The sequence below is a fragment of the Doryrhamphus excisus genome, linkage group LG4, assembly GCF_037039965.1.
Source record: "Doryrhamphus excisus strain RoL-2023G ecotype Guam linkage group LG4, RoL_Dexc_Guam_v1.1, whole genome shotgun sequence".
NCBI lineage: Eukaryota > Metazoa > Chordata > Actinopteri > Syngnathiformes > Syngnathidae > Doryrhamphus > Doryrhamphus excisus.
The window spans coordinates 13,629,646-13,650,846 of record NC_136360.1 but is presented as its reverse complement, the minus strand read 5'-3'; the positions used below and the strand labels follow the sequence as shown (position 1 = coordinate 13,650,846).

At 41.0% G+C, this 21,201-nt stretch overlaps 1 protein-coding gene across 1 annotated transcript in view; it reads right to left on the bottom strand.

The window, feature by feature from the left end:
• lpp (LIM domain containing preferred translocation partner in lipoma) overlaps positions 1-21,201 on the bottom strand; it is a 144,214-nt gene that overhangs the window by 35,995 nt on the left and 87,018 nt on the right. Inside the window, exon 7 of the mRNA XM_058072881.2 lies at positions 5,430-5,526. Within this exon, the coding sequence (XP_057928864.2) occupies positions 5,430-5,526 (97 nt within the window). The remainder of the gene's footprint in view (positions 1-5,429; positions 5,527-21,201) is intronic.

Sequence of the window (21,201 nt, the reverse complement as noted above, 5' to 3'; positions counted from 1 at the left end):
GACACTTTTGTGAGGAGTCGACACATAATATCTGTTGTTGGCGTATTGACATTGTACTGTGATTGATTTGATATTTCAATATATTATTGTTATTGTCTTGGCATTGCGGCTGCCAGGTTAAGGATAAAAATAATGCCAACAAAATGAAAGGCTTGTCTTGAAAGGTTAAAAGGGAGGCAGGTAGAGGCTGTGGGCGTTTGGAGATGGTGGGGGCACAGGGAGCATCAGCTCCTGGATCTGACATGTGGAGGAACATCTAAAAGCAAACTCCTGAGAGGATGCTGAGGGCGACCTCACTAATACGCAAATGAGCTGTAGCAGACAATGCACAAAGCTGTCTAAAGCGGGGTGGGGCGGGGCGGGGTGGGCATTTGGGGGTGGGGGTATTAACACGTTCAATGAAGCAGCTCAAAAACTTCTCTCTCCGCCTGACCCAATTACCTCAGCTGATCATCTCGCTCTGGCCGGCACGGTGGCGACGGGGAGAAAAGTCTTCCAAGATTCCTCATCAACATTTCATGTGAGGTGTCTCATGAATTATGACGGCTCCTCCAGCTGACATTAAGGAGCAGAAATGGCAACCACCCCCTACTCCCCCCCTCCCGCCACCGCCACACTTTCCTCAACGTGAAACAAAAGGCGCTGGTATGAATAACTCTAATTTTGAAATCAAATCACACTAGAAATCTCTCCGGAAAGCCACTTTGCATAAATATTGATTGGATATTAAAATTGCATCCATCCATACAGTAAGCGGGAGAACATGAAGGAAGAGCTCCACTTGTCATTTTGCCATTAAACAAAATGAAACAAACAAAAAAAAAAGACGACCTCATCACTAATTGTAAATAATGCAGGCAGCCTGTCTTCCTTTTCAATTATTCAACTTGATGTCCTGCTTTTGCTTGACAGCCACGTCGCCGCGACAACATATTGTTACGTTGCCGCCGTGCACACGACTTTGTCGCCGTGTCTTATTAGATTTGCAAGGCGCACGTACATACGCACACACCTACGCACAACCTAAGTGGATTAAAGATGACGGATGATGACATTTGGAGAAAAGGCTGGTGGAGATTGCTGCCATCTAATCTGCGGCTTCAAATCTTCTGCTCCCATTCTTTGTCAAATTATTGGTAGGTTATTGTTATTATGTATTCATAATTTAATTATTTATATGTACATTTTATAATAATTTTGTAATAATTTTATTAAAGGTATTATTTTATATGTATATTATTCATTTATTTTGTGTGTCTTATTTTATTTATTTATAATTAATTTAATATTATATCTAATATTGCTATATATATCTAATTACATATATATATATATATAGAATTATTTATAATTATTTACATATATATACAAACACATACACAGTAATCTCTCACTACTGCTTCAGACACACAAGCACCAGGCATGCTCGCCAAAACAACAGGCTTTTATTGCAGGCTTGAACCCAAACACTGTTGTGGCTGACACCCACAGAATACTAAATCTCAACTCTGAACCCCCGCCGTCACTTCCTGTCAAACATCGGAAAACCTTTACAGCAACACACAGTAGTAGCATGTGTCTTATTTATGTCGGATGTCTTTTTTCTCTTATTAGAGAGTAAAGGTGACTATAGGAGTGTTAATCAAGCTAAGAGGGCTCTAATAATGTTAAAAAGCGTATTCAGAATGTTGTAAAAAGGTATTGTATGCCTGTAACTTCCAAAATACTCCATTTATAAATAAGGAATGCTACTAATAAACCAGGGGAAAGTCGAAGCAGTCGTGGGAAAAATAGCAGAAATGGGAAAATAACAACTGTAATTTTACAACATAAAGTCAAAATATTAGCCTAGTCGCTAAGAAAAGCAAAGCAATGAAGCGTAGAGCACACACATATCTGTAGCTGACTGACCGGTAGTTGGCAGCCCTCCATTTTATGATGTGTAGCAAAGCCTTTAAACCATAAATACTAGCCATATGAATATACACAAGGCCGGCCCGGTCAAATATCGTTAAAATTGTTGCATATAATTATACTCTTCATTTTTGGTATTTTAAGTCATGTTGGCTCCGGTTTCCTCCGGCATTCCAAAAACATGCTAAGTTAATTGGCCACTCCAAATTGTCCATAGGTATGAATGTGAGTGTGAATGGTTGTTTGTCTATATGTGCCCTGTGATTGGCTGGCCACCAGTCCAGGGTGTACCCCGCCTCTTGCCAGAAGACAGCTGGGATAGGATCCAGCATGCCCGCGACCCTTTTGAGGATAAGCGGTAGAAAATGAATGGATAGGCCCCCAGATGCATGCGGTGCATTTTGATCCAAACAGGAAACGGCACAAATTCCACTGAGCTGGGTTCTGTGTGAAAGGCACAGGCTGATAAATGGACTGATGCTGTTGTTTTGCCGGATTTCTGTGTCGGCCGTGCTGGAACGATGAGCTTGACTAAAGTCCGCCATGTTTCCCCAGTCCCAGAGTGTAAGACTTTACAAAGAACGTAACGACTCATAAGCCTCCTCACTTTTTTCTTTTTTTTTTTTTTTTTTGGGAGGGGGTTGAGGAGCCCCTAAGGCGAGTAATTAACAAGATTAATCAAAGTGCGGCTGTGATCTGCCGCCAGTGGACCGAACTGCCGTCTTCCCTCGCAAAGTTCCTGTGCTATCGCTAACGTCTTTGATGAAGCCAAGACCCGTCCCACTGGTCCACGGGGGCTTCGTTGAATTGAATTAACGTTACACGCTGGCGCTCTGTGATGTCACAGGCAGCGTTCTATCAGAGCCGCTCAATTACTTGACGTAGCGTAACGGCCAATCAGGGCGTCCGCATCTCTGAGGACGCATCACAGAAAAAAAAAGAAAAAAGAAAATTGAAAGCAGATTATATATACAGTAATCCATCGTAATTACGACTTACCTCTCAACCTATTTTTCCCCAAAATCACAACTTTAATTTGTTTTGTTTGTTTTTCAAAATATTCTGACTTTAAAAAATACTTTAATATTTCAACTCTGCTTCTAAAATTACTGTATTTTTTCTCAATATTTTGACTTTATTCTTGTAAAATTACAGTTGTTTCTTTCCCATTTTTGCTGATATTTGTTTATGTTGTTTTTGATAACTGTTTCAGCTTTTTTGCTGTGGACTTTTTAATCGTAATTACGACTTTTTCCGTAACCTAAAAACTATATATATATATTTTAAACAATATCACACCAAAAAAATATTTTTTTTCTGTGATATTTCCGATAATTATCAGTACCGGCCCGATATCAGCATAAAATGCGACACCGGTTGATATTGGTATCAAGACTCCCCCCCCCCCATCATTCATTCATTCACGAGAGTCGCGGGGGATGCTGGAGCCTATCCCAGCTGTCTTTGGGCGAGAGGCGGGGTACACCCTGGACTGGTGGCCAGCCAATCACAGGGCACATATAGACAAACAACCATTCACACTCATATTCATACCTATGGACCATCGTGCAGCCTCCCCCCATCATGAAAACAGATAATTACTACTGCATACAACACATATGTGTTCATTCCTCCATAGGACATATGTCATGTTACATATGTCAGTGTTGGCTGATATCGGTATAGGAAATTGAAAGTTGGACAATTTCAGCATATCAGAAAAAAGGTCAATATCGGACATCCCTAATTACAGCAGATTAAAAAAAATTGTTGTTGGTTTCAGATCTTTCTGTGGCATCACAGTGAGCCGGGCTTCCTTATATGGGAACGCCCAAACTGTGAGCTGTACAAGCTGAGTGGGACCAGTCACAGCGGAATGGGCGTGTCCAGAGGCGGGCCATGGGTGGAATAATTTAAAACAGACCATGCGCTTGTTGGTGACACATTCTGTTGCAGACAAACATGCTCATTAGCATTAAAGCTATGCACACGCAAAAGGCCATGTTCCCAGTAGCGCTTACTAAAAGCATTTTTAAACGGTTTAAATCCCAGCATCAAAGCTAACACACGTCCAATACACTATTGCACCACCTCTGACACTACATCGTTTAATCCCAGGTTACAAACTTTACAACTTCCCAGCTCCTCCTACTCGAACTTGCTGTCGCAAACAAGCGCCAGCGCTTTGGCTCTCAGCTCACACGCCACGCGTTAGTCAACGGTCACGTCCTCGTTTCACCCGCCATCACATCATACTGGCAGACGTATGAGCACACATGCGGGATGCACGCCAAACAGCCGTGGCCACGTTGAGCATGAAAAACGAGGCCGGTGAGGTTTCAGAGGGCGCCGCTTTGCTTAAGCTGGCCAGATCCTTTTGACCCGCATCTCATGTGAACCAATTAAAGCAACAAACAGCTGAATACCCCCAAGCAGCAGTTAAATACACGTCCTCAAGGCAATGATGATAATAATAACTAGAAAATTCCCATAGGAAATTTTGATGGGCTTGCCACTTGTGCTGTGAACCTCGGGACCGGTGTGCCAAAGGCTACTGTGCTAGCACCTAGCAAGACAACCTCAAGTACTGACAAGGTTGATGCAGTCCCATAGTGTCCCCACATCATGCCATGTGTCTATTTGCCTTTAGACATTAGTAAATTAGCTTAAATGCTAACATGCTAACGGCTACCATGCTAGCACCTAGCAAGACAGCCTCAGGTCCCGAAAAGTTTGGGGCAGGCCCATAGTGTCCCCACATCATGCCATGAGTGTATTTGCCTTTAGACATGAGTAAATTAGCTAAAACGCTAGCACGCTAACAGTCAGCATGCTAGCACCTAGCAAGAGAGCCTCAAGTTTAGAAAGTGCCAAGGCCGTCCTATAACATCCCTACATCATGCCATGTGTGTATTTGCCTGTAGACATGAGTAAATTAGCTTAAATGCTAACATGCTAACGGCTACCATGCTAGCACCTAGCAAGAGAGCCTCAAGTTTAGAAAGTGCCAAGGTTGTCCTTTAACCTCCCTACATCATGCCATGTGTGTATATGCCTTTAGACATGAGTAAATTAGCTTAAATGCTAACATGCTAGCAATTAGCATGGGCTAATTATGCAAGCCCCATAGACAGCTGCTAAGCAGCAGTCTATGGGGCTTGCATTACTGAGCAAGCCCATAATAATATATCTCCACACCACTGCCTGGCGCAGAGCTAGCATCACAATGTGAGCTAAAGTGCTACATTACATTTTAACATCATGCTACGCTAGCATGTTTGCTGAGAACAAAACAAATGATCAAACTTAAACCTCCCCACATCTGTATCTGACAGAGATGTGGTAGAGGCACGTTTTAAGATGTGTAGCGAAGCCAGTTCGATTTTTTTTTTTTGCTTGGCTGTACATTATACATTATATAATTAACCGGTGAGTCATGCTCTCTTTTAGCGTTTAAACAACATTTAACAGTTGCCATGCTTGTGCTCATTAAAGCCTCTTTGCCGGCGCCTTACCAAAGTATTCCTCTGACGGAGGGTTGTCCATGTCAAAGAGCATCTTTTTGGTCAGGCGCTCCAGCTCATCCTCGGGGTGGGCCACTGGGGCGGCGCTCTGAGGGCCAGAAAAAAAAAAAAGGAAAGGGAGTTGTGATTCAGGCCAAGTGAGGTCGTGAAGAAGAGTCCTTGCATGTGTTTCCACCTCGCTGATGAACGTCACCTGTGGTCTATTTGTGGTGATGTTTGAGAGCAAGAGAGCATATGCGAGAACACATTGCTTAACTAGACGCTCGCAGCTTTCAAAGGCTCTCACTCACACACACACACACACATACACACGCACACACACAACAAGCAGGGCTTTAATGAATGGTGGATGAAGGTCGAAGCAGCACACATTCAGTGTGATTTACATGCAGTGCATGGCCTTCCCACTGAGATATCTGACCCTGGATCAGGCCCCCCTCCCCCGGTGCACTCCCCAGAAGGTCGTCCATGTCCTCGTGTGCTCTACATGAACGGCAGAAGAAAGGACGACCCTGACTAATCCTTGCGTTGGGAAAAAGAGAAGAATATTATGAGGCACAACAGAACAAAATGGAAGCTTTCTCTTTACGCTGCTAATCGCTCCAGAGGGGATGACAACTCTGTGAAGATGACATCTCCTTCACTTCTCCCGTTACCAATCGCCAACCAATCCAGACGAGCCGGCGGCCACCTCACAGGTGTTTGTGTCCTTTGCAGACCCCTGTGGAGTCCTGAACTTGATTCTTTTACTCTCTACGCGCTGACCTTCGCCAGGGCCGGATCTTTATGCCCACTTTGATTTTCAATATGGCAACACGGGCCCGGATCCGCCTGACCTTTGAGGTGTTCCTAATTGCCACATTTGGGAGCTGATTGAACGCAGGAGACCCGACTAATTTATCTAAGATCGGATTAGTCAATGCAGATTGACCGGGACGTCTTTTGGTATTCCAAAAGAGTTGTTAGTGATTGTGTCATTTAATCAGTCAGAGACGTTGGACTCCAGTCCTTATGTCCCCTAAATACGAATTCTTCATCTTAGCAGACCTGCCACCATTTTTCACCAACTTTAAATACGATTATAAAAGATACAATAAAAAAAAAAACAAGGAACTGTCCTAATGCCAACGTGTGAGTCTATATTATGTCTTATCTTCTCTTATTATATCTACTATATTGGGTAATAAGAATGTAAAGCTGACCATAGGGGTGCTATTACATGTCGAGGGCTCTAATGTTAAAACATGTATTTAGAAGGTTCATTCATTAATTTTTATCCTCACAAGGGTCGTGAACAAGTTTCCTATACTCCAAATATGAAAATATTCCGTTTATAAATAAGGAATCCTATTTGGCAGAAATTCACTCATTATGGTCAGGTCTGGAAGTCATAAACCAGGGATTACTGGACTTCATTTTACGATATTGCAGTATTAACAAGCACCTCAGCAAGACACTTGTCATCTTAGAGGTTAGTTTGGTTTCCTTACCATGTTGCAAAAATTCTGAATGACCCTGCCGGTTGTTCATCTCTGGCTGCCATTGTGTGGTTACATTTCGTGTTCTGACATGTCATGTTACGCCATTTTGTGGTTACTATGGATTGTGGTTATAGTGTTTTGTGTTGCAAACATTTTGAATGGGCTTGCCTGTTGCTTACCTTTGGCCCCACCTTGGATCCTTACAGGTTATATGCATGGTAGACCTGAATGGAGGGGTTCTAATGAAGTGGCCCTTTCAACTTTACAGAAAATATTCCAAACTATAAGTGGCACACTTGAGCTCTTGGATACCAGTGATGTAACAATTGTCAGAATTCAAATATCGTTAACTCGGGATGTGCCAGAGGCAATATCATGAGGAAGGAGGTTTTTCCTTTCCGAAGTCTGGAAAAGACGCAACTTGGATCACATTTGGTGGTCATACAAACACATTATAGTCACACATCATTAAAAATATGTATGCATGTAGCCAAAGCTCTGATGGATGACTTGATGAAAGAGGTGTGTCTCAGTTAGAGCCCGAGCGGTTCATTGGTAGCGAGCTGGCGCTCTCTCTGTCTCACTCACCAGGCTGCAGAGAAACGGCGAAACAAACTTTTTTTACACCATGCTAAGCTGTGACTTTGTAAAACAATATAACGCAACACATTAGTGCCAGGATCTGTAAATAAAACAGTCTAGCTTTTTTACACAAGTTTTACAGAGTGCATTACAGCGCTTTAACGTTGTGTAAGTCGCATCTTTTGGGGATAAACAAAGGCAGATGCAACTGTTGTTAAATACACCTCCCCCCAGCCCCCTAATTGTCAGCTCTTGTTGAATGAATCTTTTAAATAAAACAAAGCCGTATTCAATGCAGGTGAATTAAGGCCTCGCACGCCACATAGGAGCCTTTTAGTGAATGTTTCCTCCAATTAGGCTTGAAAGAGGCGCGATCTGCCACTGTTAATGTCAGCTCCACATCAAAAGCACACAGGAGCAGGAAGGCAAATGCTGCGATTACCAGAAACAGACTTTTGACTTTAAGCTTCATTTCTACCTGATCCACTCTTTGACAGCCCGCAGCGACGCACTGGCAAGAGTTTAAAGCGCCTTGTTTGGGGACTCTTTTGTGACAGCGCCAAAGACTATTTTCCACTTGAATAAAAGCAAAATTGCTCCCCCCCCACTCGTCTTTGTGATGGTGCCGCACTTCCCGTTGAGCGACAATAGGAACCATCGAGCTGTACAACGCGGATGTCGACTTTTAGCGACATTGGTACATTTCAATCTTTTGTTGGCCTTCAACCCTCAGGACTCTCAGGCTGACTTTCATTGAAGTTCCGTCGGATGTTCCCCGCTGTGAGCACAAAAGGACCAAGCTCACACAACATGGATGTCGATGGACATCATTACAACACAGGACACTCGAAAGCAGAAGTAACACATCCGATCTGTCTGATGTACACCCTTCAACATTGGTAGCCATATGGAACGAGGTATACTCACATTAATCCATTCATTCATTTTCTACCGCTTATCCTCACGAGGGTCAAAGGGGTTGCTGGAGCCTATCCCAGCTGTCTTCGGGCGAGAGGCGGGGTACACCCTGGACTGGTGGCCAGCCAATCACAGGGCACATATAGACAAACAACCATTCACACTCACATTCATACCTATGGACAATTTGGAGTCGCCAATTAACCTAGCATGTTTTTGGAATGTGAGTGGAAACCGGAGTACCCAGAGAAAATCCACACATACACAGGGAGAACATGCAAACTCCACACAGAAATGGCCGAGTGTGGAATTGAACCAAATTGAACCTAGCTGTGAGGTCTGCGCGCTAACCACACAACCGCCATGCGGCCCCCCCATTAATCCATTTAAAACCTTATTTTGGTCTGCTCAAGAACCATGAATTCTGGTCTATAAACTGCTACTTTGAACCATGAACCCTTTAAACTCTGAATTCATCACACAGTAACTTCACACGCAAAAGGTGTGTATACAAATATACAAACATGTCCCAGTATGAGTTTCAAATATAAAATAAACAAAATTCTCATATAAGGCATTGTGTCTGAGCAGTGTGTTCATTGGGGCGCTGCAATGACATCAGCTTCCCTCTGGGTTTTGGGATCCAGGTTCTCTGGCTTTTCTTTATTTGAGTGTTAAGTTGCTGTGTGAGGAGTTTAATGTTTGTAAGATGAAACCGTAAGTCAGACCATTATGTTGAGTAATGATCTCCTGCAATTTCTACTGGGTTGACAAGCACAGGTTTTTTCATAGCTTATGATTCCTGTCAAATAAAGCTGACCAGTACGCACAGACACGTACTAGACACGTGCAGCTTATACACTGGAAGTCACTGTAGCCACAATATTGGCCGCACTCGTCTCAATCGCGTGCCTCTTAAAACTGTCATGAAGAATAAAAACACCTAAACCACACCAAAACAACAGCAGCAAACTCAACTGTCTTGTCTTCTCTGCATGAAGCCACACACAGACAGTGGGAAATCACAAAACTCTTCAACAATACACATAACAGACAGGTAGTGCAGTGGTCTTATTCTTGGTTCCCAGTGATTTGGTTTTTATTATGGGCCTACCATCTTACTGGTCCTGATACCTCTGTCTTCTTATATAATAACAGGATGTTCTTTGCACGATTTGTCTGCGCAACTCTGCAGGACAAACCGTGCCAAGAACCCGCATATTACATCACTGGATGGGCGAAAGTGTGCTATTCATAGTTTGTGACATTCTGCGTAACCATGGCGACATAACTGATGACGTCGAAAATGGACACCGTGTGCCAATTTCTGCACCACAGGGCGTCAGAACACGAAACGCCATAACTACAGAACCACATAGTATGAAATGTCCCAACACAAATCGCTGTAACACAAAATGCGTAACAAAACACAGTAACACAAAATGTAAACACAAAACGGAATGTCACAACATGAAACATAACACAAAATGCCAGAACAAGAAATGTAACACAAACACAGTAAAACAAAATGTAAACACAAAACGCTGGAACACGGAGTGTGACAGCATGAAAGCCCACAACACTAAAGACTGCAAAACATAAGAAATGCCATAAGAAATGTAACAAAAAACACAGTAACGCCAAATGTAAACACAATGTAAACACAAAATGATGTACTGTAACACGAAACGTCACAACCACAAAATGTTGGAACGTGAAACGTCAACAGTTAAAACACAATGATGAAAGGTAGTAACACAGAATGCTGTAACAAAACGCTTTAAAACAAAATTTTACACAGAATTTTGCAACATGAAATTTCACAACACAGAACACCAACAACACGCCATAACCAGAAAAAATTGTAACCACAAAACGACATAACACAAAATGTCACAACATGTAACACAACCACAAAAATGGCGTAACACGGAATATCATCACACAAAATGCTTTAACCACAAAAAATTGTAACAGAATTCCACAGCATGAAACCTCGCAACATAGAACACAAAACGCCATAACTACAAAAAATAATCATAAAACATTGTTACATGAACCGATGACACATCGAACCACAAAAAGCATAACGTGGAATGTCTCAACTGTAAACGTAACAAAATGTCAGAACACTGAAGGCTGTAACACACAACTCCTAAAACGGCATAACACAGAATTTCGCAAAATGAAATGCAACACAAAAATGTACAACATGAAATGTAACCACACAAAGGTCACAGCACCAAAATGTAACACCCTCTTAACTAAAAAAAGGCGTAACACAAAACGCTGTAAAAGCTAAACAGTGCAACACGAAATATCACAGCATGCAACGTTGCAACAAAAATGCTGCAACACAAAAAGGTTGTACTGTGAAACTGTGACACAAAACATATCCACAAAAAGACGCACCAGGAAATGGCGTAAGAAGAAATGTAACATGAAAACGAGGACCAGTGGTAAACAACACATTTTGCGTATTCGGACATGCATATAGCAGATGTCCAGTGGTGGGTCAAGGGTTCTTGGTTCTTTGGGGGCTCAAAGCAAGAAATTCATTGGGCCCCCGTGGCCGATAAACAAAAAAACCTTACGACTCGTGCTATGTCGTTGTTGTTTCGTAATTGCATTGTAAATGTTGTCGTTTCTGTACGATACATGTATTAAGACTTGGGGCACCCGGTCTCTGAGTAAAAACCGTCGCGTGTGTCCTGATGCATCCAGACACAGATATCTGACTTTGGGAGTCGATCGGTGACCGACTGCCACATCTGCCGTCTGCGGCGTGCACCGTGGCGCCCTGCACCGTGTCATGAGCGATTAGGTGATGAGTGGATAGGAGCCGGGGAAGGGTGAGGGGGCGGCGGACTCGCTGCGTCCCCTCACCTGATGCCTGTGACAGTGCCGTGTCCCGCCGACAAGAAACAAACCTGAGGCCCTGTCGCTCTTGTTTGGACCACTCTTCTAAACTCATTCTAAACACATCTGTCATTGTAGTTGGTGTCATGATTGTGATAATTATTGTGTAGCTAAACAAGGCAACCACAACATTAGAAACAGAAAACAGCTCCCAATGTGATGCAGTAGAACTAAAATATACATATTTTTTAGATCGTCGTGTGGTTTGTGATTGTGTAAAAAAAAAAATCACTATGTTAATTTCTGCAAATGGGCTGCACGGCAGTCGAGTGGTTAGCGCGCAGACCTCACAACTAGGAAACCAGGGTTCAATTCCACCCTCGGAAATCACTGTGTGGAGTTTGCATGTTCTCCCCGTGCATGCATGGGTTTTCTCCGGGTACTCCGGTTTCCTCCCACATTCCAAAAACATGCTAGGTTAATTGGCGACTCCAAATTGTCCATAGGTATGAATGTGAGTGTGAATGGTTGTTTGTCTATATGTGCCCTGTGATTGGCTGGCCACCAGTCCAGGGTGTACCCCGCCTCTCTGGTTGATGGTTGATACATTGGACTGCTGATGAGAATGCCATACAACTTTATGTCACAAATCTCTACAATCCCTTTAACTCATTCAATCCCAGACATTTTTTTTATGATTTTGACAGATTTTTCAAGGCACCCAGAATACTGTGTTCTTCGGCTATATAGAAATATAGAATAGAATGGTAGAAAAGAAAGATTAGACTTCTATCTTTTTCCTTTCTTTAGTAATCAGAAGTAGAACATGTTTCAGCAAAATATCAGTTCTCAACAAAAAAGTAAGCCTTGTGTTTTCTTTTTTTCTTCTTTTTGAAATTTTTGTTTTTGAATTTTTGGTTAAAAAAAAACGCAATTTAAAAATATTTCAAAGGTGACCTATTATGCTGAATTTTTCAACCCTTTTGTATTGAGCTGTGGTCTCCTATAGAGCAGCTGCACACAATAACCTACACAGAACATTTTTTAGATCTTCCAGAATCTGCACCTAATCCGGGTGTATTTCCTTTGATTTGTGCTTCCTGCCAAAACAGTCTGTTTTATTTCATTCCACCCACGGCCCGCCTCCGGGCATGCCCACTCTGTTGTGATTGGTCACACGCCCAAAGTGCTTCCTAATTATGAACCATATAAGGAAGTCCGTCCCTCTGTGATATCACAAAGGAGCTGTTGTACCACGCCTTTTCAAACCCAGCGTTTTGAGCCATCCCAAACTTCTTTCAGGGTTCACTTCCAAATGCACAAACCTCATTATCTGAAACTTTGGCAAACTTTGGCTTTAATAATTCACCCTAAGTTTGGAAAAATGTTTATATATGAAAAAAATTGTAAATATTACAAGAATATAAAATATTATAAATATGTGATTAGGTAAAATACGTATGTATGTATGTCCTTATGCTTCACTTTTTTTCCCTCCAAGCGTTGAGAGGGTCACATTTATTGCAAATGCTGCTCCGAAATCAGAGTGTGTATATTTTTGTCGAGAAAGAGCAAAAAAAATCAGCAAATTTATGAGGACGTGAAAGCTAAATCGTGAATAAGCAGGGATGTGCAGTCCTCCTGGTATTTATTTGCCACAGTGCATCAAAATACATTTGGAAGTGGGATGTGATGACATCATATGTGATACCTCTTTCTATGATATACTGTATTTGCACTTTGTTGGGGCTGTGTTGTGACGGTTGGGACATTCGGAGGGCAAAGCCCGTGTCCCGTTCTTGTTGTCAACTTGACAGGCGCCGGCAGTTGCTGACTGACATTTGAGAGCTGTCAAACACTGCCGTGCAAAAGGCACGTATGCACAAAATGAAGGGAATTCGTGCTGGGAAAGCATCGCCTTAGAGTATCACAAAATTGTGACGTTCATACTGTCAATTTTTCACCACCGTTTGTCCTTCTAATAACACTGAAGACGTTTCGGCTTTCTTTTTTTTTTTTGGACCTTTTTACTTTTTCAGCTGATTTCAAGAATGAAACAATAAGCGTAGCAGACAGCAGGCTAACACCATACCAGGAAATGTAGGAATACCAAAACACAAAACGACGTAGCAACACATAACAAACGCTGTAAGACACGATGCAACCACAAAACTGCGTAACACGATACGTCACACCATTAAACAGCCCAACACAAAAGGCTGGAACACAAAACATTGTAACACAATTTCGTCACCACAAAGCGTTGAAACATTAAACGTTGCAACTCGAAAACGTCATAGCGCAAAACGGCAAAAGAAGAAATGTAATGCCAAACAATATAAGATCAAATGTAACCACAAATCAGAGTAACTCGAAATGTTAAAAAAAAAACATTCAAGGCCAGGGGTGCTCACACTTTTTCAGCATGCGAGCTACTTTTAAAATGACCGAGTCAAAATGATCTACCCACTACAAAAATGCAAAACATCTGTTTATTTTCAAATGTATTGAGGATTATTTGTACGTACAATGTATGTTGATGTACCGTACATAACCAAATGAGCCAATATTGCAAAACACACATAATTAACTATTAACATTTTTTGTAATTACCTGAGTTTACTTTGATGACTTGCACTGAATTGAATCAGCCAGGGATGCATAGTCCGGACAGTAGCTGCTGATAGCCAGGTTAGCCAGGCAAACGCACTTCGAAAAAGACATTGTGAAAAAAAAAGTCCACCTCCCATTCCGTATGGAAGTGATATGTTTTTGCCTTTTTACTTGGTCCAGCTACTTCACTCATTTTAGTGACCATAAACTTTAGCGAGGGCTTAAAATCTGACGCAATTCGCCGACTAGCTTAGCACTTTGCATTGTTGTTTACGCATGAGCGGTGACCTAAAGGTCAAAATTCAGTTGTCATCTGACTGGTCGTCCTGTATGTCAATCAAGTAACAGGGATGGATGATAGGCTGACATCGTAGTTCTGCTGCACTTAGAGACGTTGTTTGATTTGATTGGTCACCCGAAGGGCAACATTCAGTTGTCATCTGAATGGCTGCCCTGTATATCAATCAAGTGACGGCATTGATGCTAGGATGATATTTTTTTAATGTAACGCCGCGATCGACCAGCGATCGATCAGCGATCGACCAGTACCACCTCTGCGATCGACCGGTAGATCGCGATCGACTTAAGGAGCACCCGTGTTCAAGGGGATCAGCACGTTTTGGTATGTTGCCCATCTTTCACAATCCTTATGTGAAACATGAACACATATTTCTTTACCTTTTCTGTGCATTTTAGTGCGAGAAAACAATTTACTGTGTGCTAGCTAGCATGCGTGCTAGCATGGGAAATACCTATTTTCACACTAAAGCAAAACACGCAAAAAAACATAACACCAACAGTGTTCAACTTTCATAACGTGTATATTATTGTAGCAGCTAACATGGAAAAACTATTTTTATCCCTTGCTAACTGCTAGTCTCAGCGTCATTCACAGAAGGAAGAGTGGATACCTAGCTCTCAATTTTGCTTCAAAGACTCAACAAGATGCTGGTTTGCCGTCACCTTTTTTTTCCCTGAGGACTGGAGCACACGTCTTGTGCAGGAAGACACAGCCATCCCAATGCAAGCGGACATGGTAAGTGTTGCCGATATATCTTTGCTGCTATTGTTGATGGAACTAGTATATGTATGTGTATCAATACGCCTCAAAAATGCGGCAAGATACTGCAACTATTACATGTTATCAGCAGTGTACGTGTTAATGCATGATATCAAACCATGCAATTTTGTAAGAGGGTTTTTTTTTCCGATGAAATAGGTGTACCCCAATGACAGTATTGTTAGCTAGCGCATATTAACTAGTTTTCTTGTGTCATAATGCACAGAAAAGGGAAATAAATGTGTTCATGTTTCACATAAGGATTGGGAATGATGGGGGAAAACTCCAAAAAAGTACAGCTCCCTTTAAATGGCACAACATAAAATGCTGTAACACAAAACATTGCAACACAAAATGTTCCAACTGGAGTGTTGCAACACACAATCTCAAAACCCTCTTCCACAGCTCTATTAGTTTGTTTTTATTTGTTTGTTTTTTAGACAATCAGCTTCTTCCTGCTGTCCTGCCCTTTTTTTTTTCTTCCTTCTGTCGGCCTCACAATGGAATTACTAGCAAGACGCTTTTCAGAGGCAAACATCTTATTAGAATAGTGTAGATAAGAAAAAACAAGAGCTTCAAACGGACGTTTCTTTGGGACTGCGGACTGTTTTATTGGATTGGAATGACTTTAAAAAAAGCATTTGTTGTCGTTGCGACACTAAACGAGTGATTACAGCAGCTTAGGCGACTCGGTTTCACCAAAACAATGAAAGGATTGCTTGGATCAGTCACACTATCCTTTCACTCACTTCCACTTGGTGTGTGTGTGTGTGTACTATAGCGTGTGTCTAGAATCAAACCTTTGCCGTTAAAAGATTTTCTTCAATGTGTGCATTAGGAGGCGTGACTTTGGAGTGGATTTATTGGATTCCATATGGCCAAGCCCTACTTTTTCCTTTGTTTTGCAAACATTTTGTGTATGTAAACGCATGTCTCCGTCCCGGCTGCTCAGCACAATATGGCTGAGCCTACAATGAGTTGTCAGTAGAGATAAGCGAGTTGTGTACCATTCATTTTTACACTTTTTAACTTATTTTTACACTTCAAAATCATCCTAAAAAGCAAATGAAGTCCATCATTTTCGGAATATCATTACGCAAGGCGGTAACAAAGCGGAATGAAACAGCGGCGTAGCATACGTGGCTTCCTGTCGGCGCTTTTGATGAATGTGCCGCGTTAAACAGGTTGGCGGTGCGTTCCCGCGTCGCACGAGGCTGCTGCGAAGGAAGCCCAAGGCCACCTTCTGAGGAGGAGCAGATAAGTGTACGTTTTCTACAAACAAAATAGGTCATTCTCTTTCAGCTCCAATTAAATGCTGCGGGCTGCAAGAAGAAGAAGAAGAAGAAAATAAAACATAGCAGTCAAGTGTGGAGCAGCTGCGTATGATAATGAAAAATTAAGCATAAGGCAGAACGGACGTGTTCACGTGCAGACATGTAATGTATGTAAGGGGCTTTTCCACGTTTGGAAGATTGTGCGTGTGTAAAAAGTAGGTCATGTGTTTGGAACTGACACATCCCCCTGCAAACAGATATTTGAAAATCTGTGAGTGCAGAGAGGGGTGCCACGAGCAATGTGTGTGTGTGTATTTGTGTGTATTTGGGGGGGGGGGGGGGGCAAACAACATGACAACAAATGATTGCACGGTTTGCTGGAATGGAGATTCTTTCCTCAGCGTCCATGGCCGCAGGTGGACTTGATTGACATTTCAACGATAACAAGGATTGGAGCACCTTTCTTCATCACCTTCAATATTTTAAACTCTTACAACGACCATAAACACACTCCATGGGGCACACCGGCCAATACATATACATATGTTAAATTGTTATGAATTACTCTTTGTACTTTGTACTCAAGTGATCAAATTCAACATACGTTTTGGTAAGGTTTACCAAATTATTATAAATTATTAAATGTATTACATATTTTAACAATCACATTTTCTACTTTTGCCACCTTTCTTCATTTTTGGTACTTTTTGATTAATTAAATTCCTAGTAAAAATTTGGTCAAAAAAATTAAACATTAATTGTGTCATTTCTTTAAATGTATTATATAATGATTTATTAAACATATAACAAAATATATAATGGTAGCATTTCTTTAAAAAAATGAAATATTATGTATATATTATATATATAATATATATTATTACTATATATTATGCATTTCATAGGATACATAAAAATCTGCCTTATTTATTTGTATATTTGTGCTTTATTAGTAAAATGTGTCCAATAGAAACAGATATTACATTTAATTTTTTTTTTCTTTTGACAAATGTTTTTTTAAATATGACATTAATAAGAAAATATATTTATTATATATATTATATTTCATTCAGTTTTGTATTCTGTGTATTGTTATTCTTACTATTATTATTAATAATAATAATACATTATCAAATATTTCCAAATAAAAATAGTTATTGGAATTTAGCAAATACAATTTAAATATTACATGTGTTTAATATTATTCATTTTCATTCTGGGTTTTATTTACAAATAAATAAATATTTAAAAAATCAGATTTTATAATTTTTTATTCTTATTTTGTATGTTATTATTATTATTAAATACTAGGTTTATTTTAGTGCAGTTTTTCCACATAAAAATATAAAATGTAGGTTTTTTAAGTACCTTTTAAAAACTATAACTGTATAAACAAATACTACAATGATTTTTGTAATAATTTTTTAATGTGTTTTATTATTACTAAAACTATTTTTGGATGTATTACTGTATTCATTAAATATTTTTTTCCAAATAACGTATTTGATTTAGTGTTTGTCGTCGGTAATGGCAAACAGTACAACTACATCATACTGACAAAACCTTTGGTTGTCATTCGATTACATAACAAGATTGGAGTATGAAGCCTTTCCATTGGACTGTTGTAGCATGTGTACCGAATAAAGTAGCCAGTAAGTAAAAAACACATTTCACATCACATTTCATAGAGTGGACAAAAGGGGACGGTCTCAAGAGAGCAGAGCAATTTACAAGCAACCAGCAGGGGCCGCTGTTTCTACTAAACTGCTGTCATGGTTCCCATCCTCACTGACTGCACCAGCAGCCCCTGAGCAACATTCTCTCAGTATCATAAGCAGTAAGATAAATAATGAGAACAAACGGGGTATAATGTAATATCAGCATGAGAATGGAAGCAGAGCTAAACAGTTTACGTGATGAACACGTCTTTGCTCCACACAAACAGCAGAAGCGTTTCTCCACTGATGACGGACCCTCCTGACAGGTATCGATCGGGGCGGTTATTTAGCCGCCGCTCTGGTGAAGAAGGTGGCGGGCCGGGACCGTTATTTACGAGAGCTTGTGTGACAAACAGTGGTGATCTACCGAGGCTGACCGCTGACCAATCAAGTGTACGCTCGCACACACTCGCTTCACATGGAGGACAACGATGCAGTAGCTCATACCAAAACAGTTGGATTTAGCTTTTGGCTGCTTTGCTGTATGGAGGAGAAATACATTTGCTTTAATGCTGTACTGTAAACACTTGAATGGTAAATACTCTTAAAATATTACTTGAGACATAATAGGGTTTATGATGCTTAACAGTGGAACTCCCCACAATACGCTCGATTTGGACTTCAACCAACATTTTCTGGGAAAGTATACCTCACAAGTCAAAATGGTCACGCTTCACCATAAATAGTACCTAACTTATTTTTACACTTGCACACTATGTAGTTTATACTGGTGACTGTTTGCAGGGATAAAGTGGACCACATCAAAATACAGACATTTGGAGTTCAACCTGCATCTTCAAAAGTCGGCCAAAACTCGAAGTTCAAACATCACGTATCGTAGTAGTAGTAGTAGTAGTAGTAGTAGTAGTAGTAGTAGTAGTGACCATCTTCTTTCTCTTTGGGCTTTTCCCTTCAGGGTTCACCACAGCAAATCAATCTCCTCCATCCAACCCTGTCTCTCTCACACCAACTACCCTCATGTCCTCCTTCACTACATCCATAAACCTCCTCTTTGGTCTTCCTCTACGCCTCCGACCTGGCAGCACCCTTCTACCAATATATTCACTATCTCTCCTCTGGACATGTCCCAACCATCTCAGTCTGGTCTCTGACTTTATCTCCAAGGCCTCTAACATGGAATGTCCCTCTGACGTACTCCTTCCTGATCCTATCCATCCTGGTCACTCCCAATGAGAAATATATTACTATTATTACGTCGTAATAACATTTATAATGGTGACAGTTTGTCTCCCCCAAAACAGTACATTTTCTGAGGGAAGAAAATGCCTCCAAAGTCAAACAAAACTTGGATTCAAACACCATGCTGAAGGCAATGTGCAGTCGTGGCGAGCATCTAAGAAATATAAAAGCATGTTTTGCTTCTAATTTGGCTTTTTGTGGCTTCCAATGACAGAGGGAAAGTCATTTTCAGGTTTTCATTATAGTGCCTCACTTCTTTTTCCACTTGAATGTGGTTATTAGTATCATGCAAATGTGACTTGAAACATAATTTATAGCTTTGCAGTGGAACATCCCAAAATATGTACAATTTGCAGTTCAACCGGAATTTTCAGGAAAAAATATACCGCAAAAGTTCAACTTTTTTTAACACTTGTATGGTTAAAATGGGAGAACCGCAAATACACACAATTTAAAGTTAAATAAGCCTTTTCTGTATACAATACAAAGTCAAACCATATTGTCCCACGTCAACTCAAGTAAGGTAAGATGTCCAAGCAATCTCAGCAGGTCAAACGTAACCGTGGTTACCAACCGGGGCAGTGCGAGACGGCGGAGAAATGTCAGACGGCCATGTTTGACATCTGCAAACATGGCTGACCTTCTGGGGGACATTAACCGCTTGCCGGGATTGAGTGTTTGGAAAATAATCCGTGCCGCCGCTGCAGTCAAACGTCAGTCAAGATCAGCAAAAACACGAGTCATCATCCAGCTTAGCTTCCTTTCCATTTCGGGAATAGGCGGGGGGGATTCATGGAAATTGGTTGTTAAGCATAAAAATCTGCTCATTTATTTTACAGCCCAATAAAAAGCAAACACTGGAGGATTTGGGGGTACTTTTATATTTTATGTGAGTGAGTGACTAACACACCGAGGCTTGGGCTGACGTGTGTGTGTGTGTTTGCTAATTAGAACAAGACGACTTCATGCTGAACTTGTCACGACACTGACCTTCTATGAATACGCGCTGACGCCTTCAATGCAGGAAAGACCCCCCCACTGAGAGGATGCCGCCAATCACTAATCAGCCAATGGGGGCGCCTCCTTGTCAATAGGAAGCCACTAAGTCGCTCTTCAGTCGTCACATTTTACACCATTGATGAGGGTCACCAACCGGTCACGACACCAAGTCAAACATCGACTATAAATGCTACTTTTTTAGAGGCTTTTAATATCCAGTTATTGGTGTAACTTCAACAATAATGTAGAGTGCATGAGAAAACAAAACAACAAATAAAAGCATATAAAATACCGTCGTACAGTGGTTCCCAAAGTGGGGTATGGGTACCCCCAAGGGTATGTCAACTGCCATAGGGGTACGTGAGTGCGCTTGAACACCTCACAGTATGAGCAGACCACAGCAGGAAGGAGACAGAGCGAAATTGTTCCTTGCTCCGTGTGCGTCATATCAATAAATAAGTAATTTTGAATGATGACTTTGTACATTAAGTGTTTGATCTTGAAGATTTCATTTATATTGACCTTCCAATTAATTACTGTGAGTAGTTCTCAAGTCTGTCTTGTACTTTACACACCAAACCGTTTGAAATTACGTTTCTAAACCAACTTATTTATGGGAGTTCGTCAAACACCTGAGAACCACCTGTGCTGAACAACACAGCAGCAACAGAACCAGAAGCTCAGTCAGCATTAATAGTGCTGATCATTCATTGTTTTAAAAAACTACATAAAAGAGGTTGCCTACAGCCACATCTGTCAAGGTTAATGTTGTTTTTGTGTGACCCCTATAAGTTGTTTGCATTTGTAGACCACACACTATAGCAGACTCAGAACAGCCCTGAGATAGACACCCACAATAGAAGTGTCAGGTGGAGCATTTACTAAAAAAAACATCACAGTGGGGTTTTTTTCTACTGTTTTTACTTACTTTGAAAAGCATGACAATGAAACCAAACCTCCTTGGCAGAGGTAATGACTACCAACTAGAAGTAAGCTCCTCAGTGGAAGTAAAAGGGTTATATATATAGACAGCACACTTGCACTAATTTGCTTTTATCT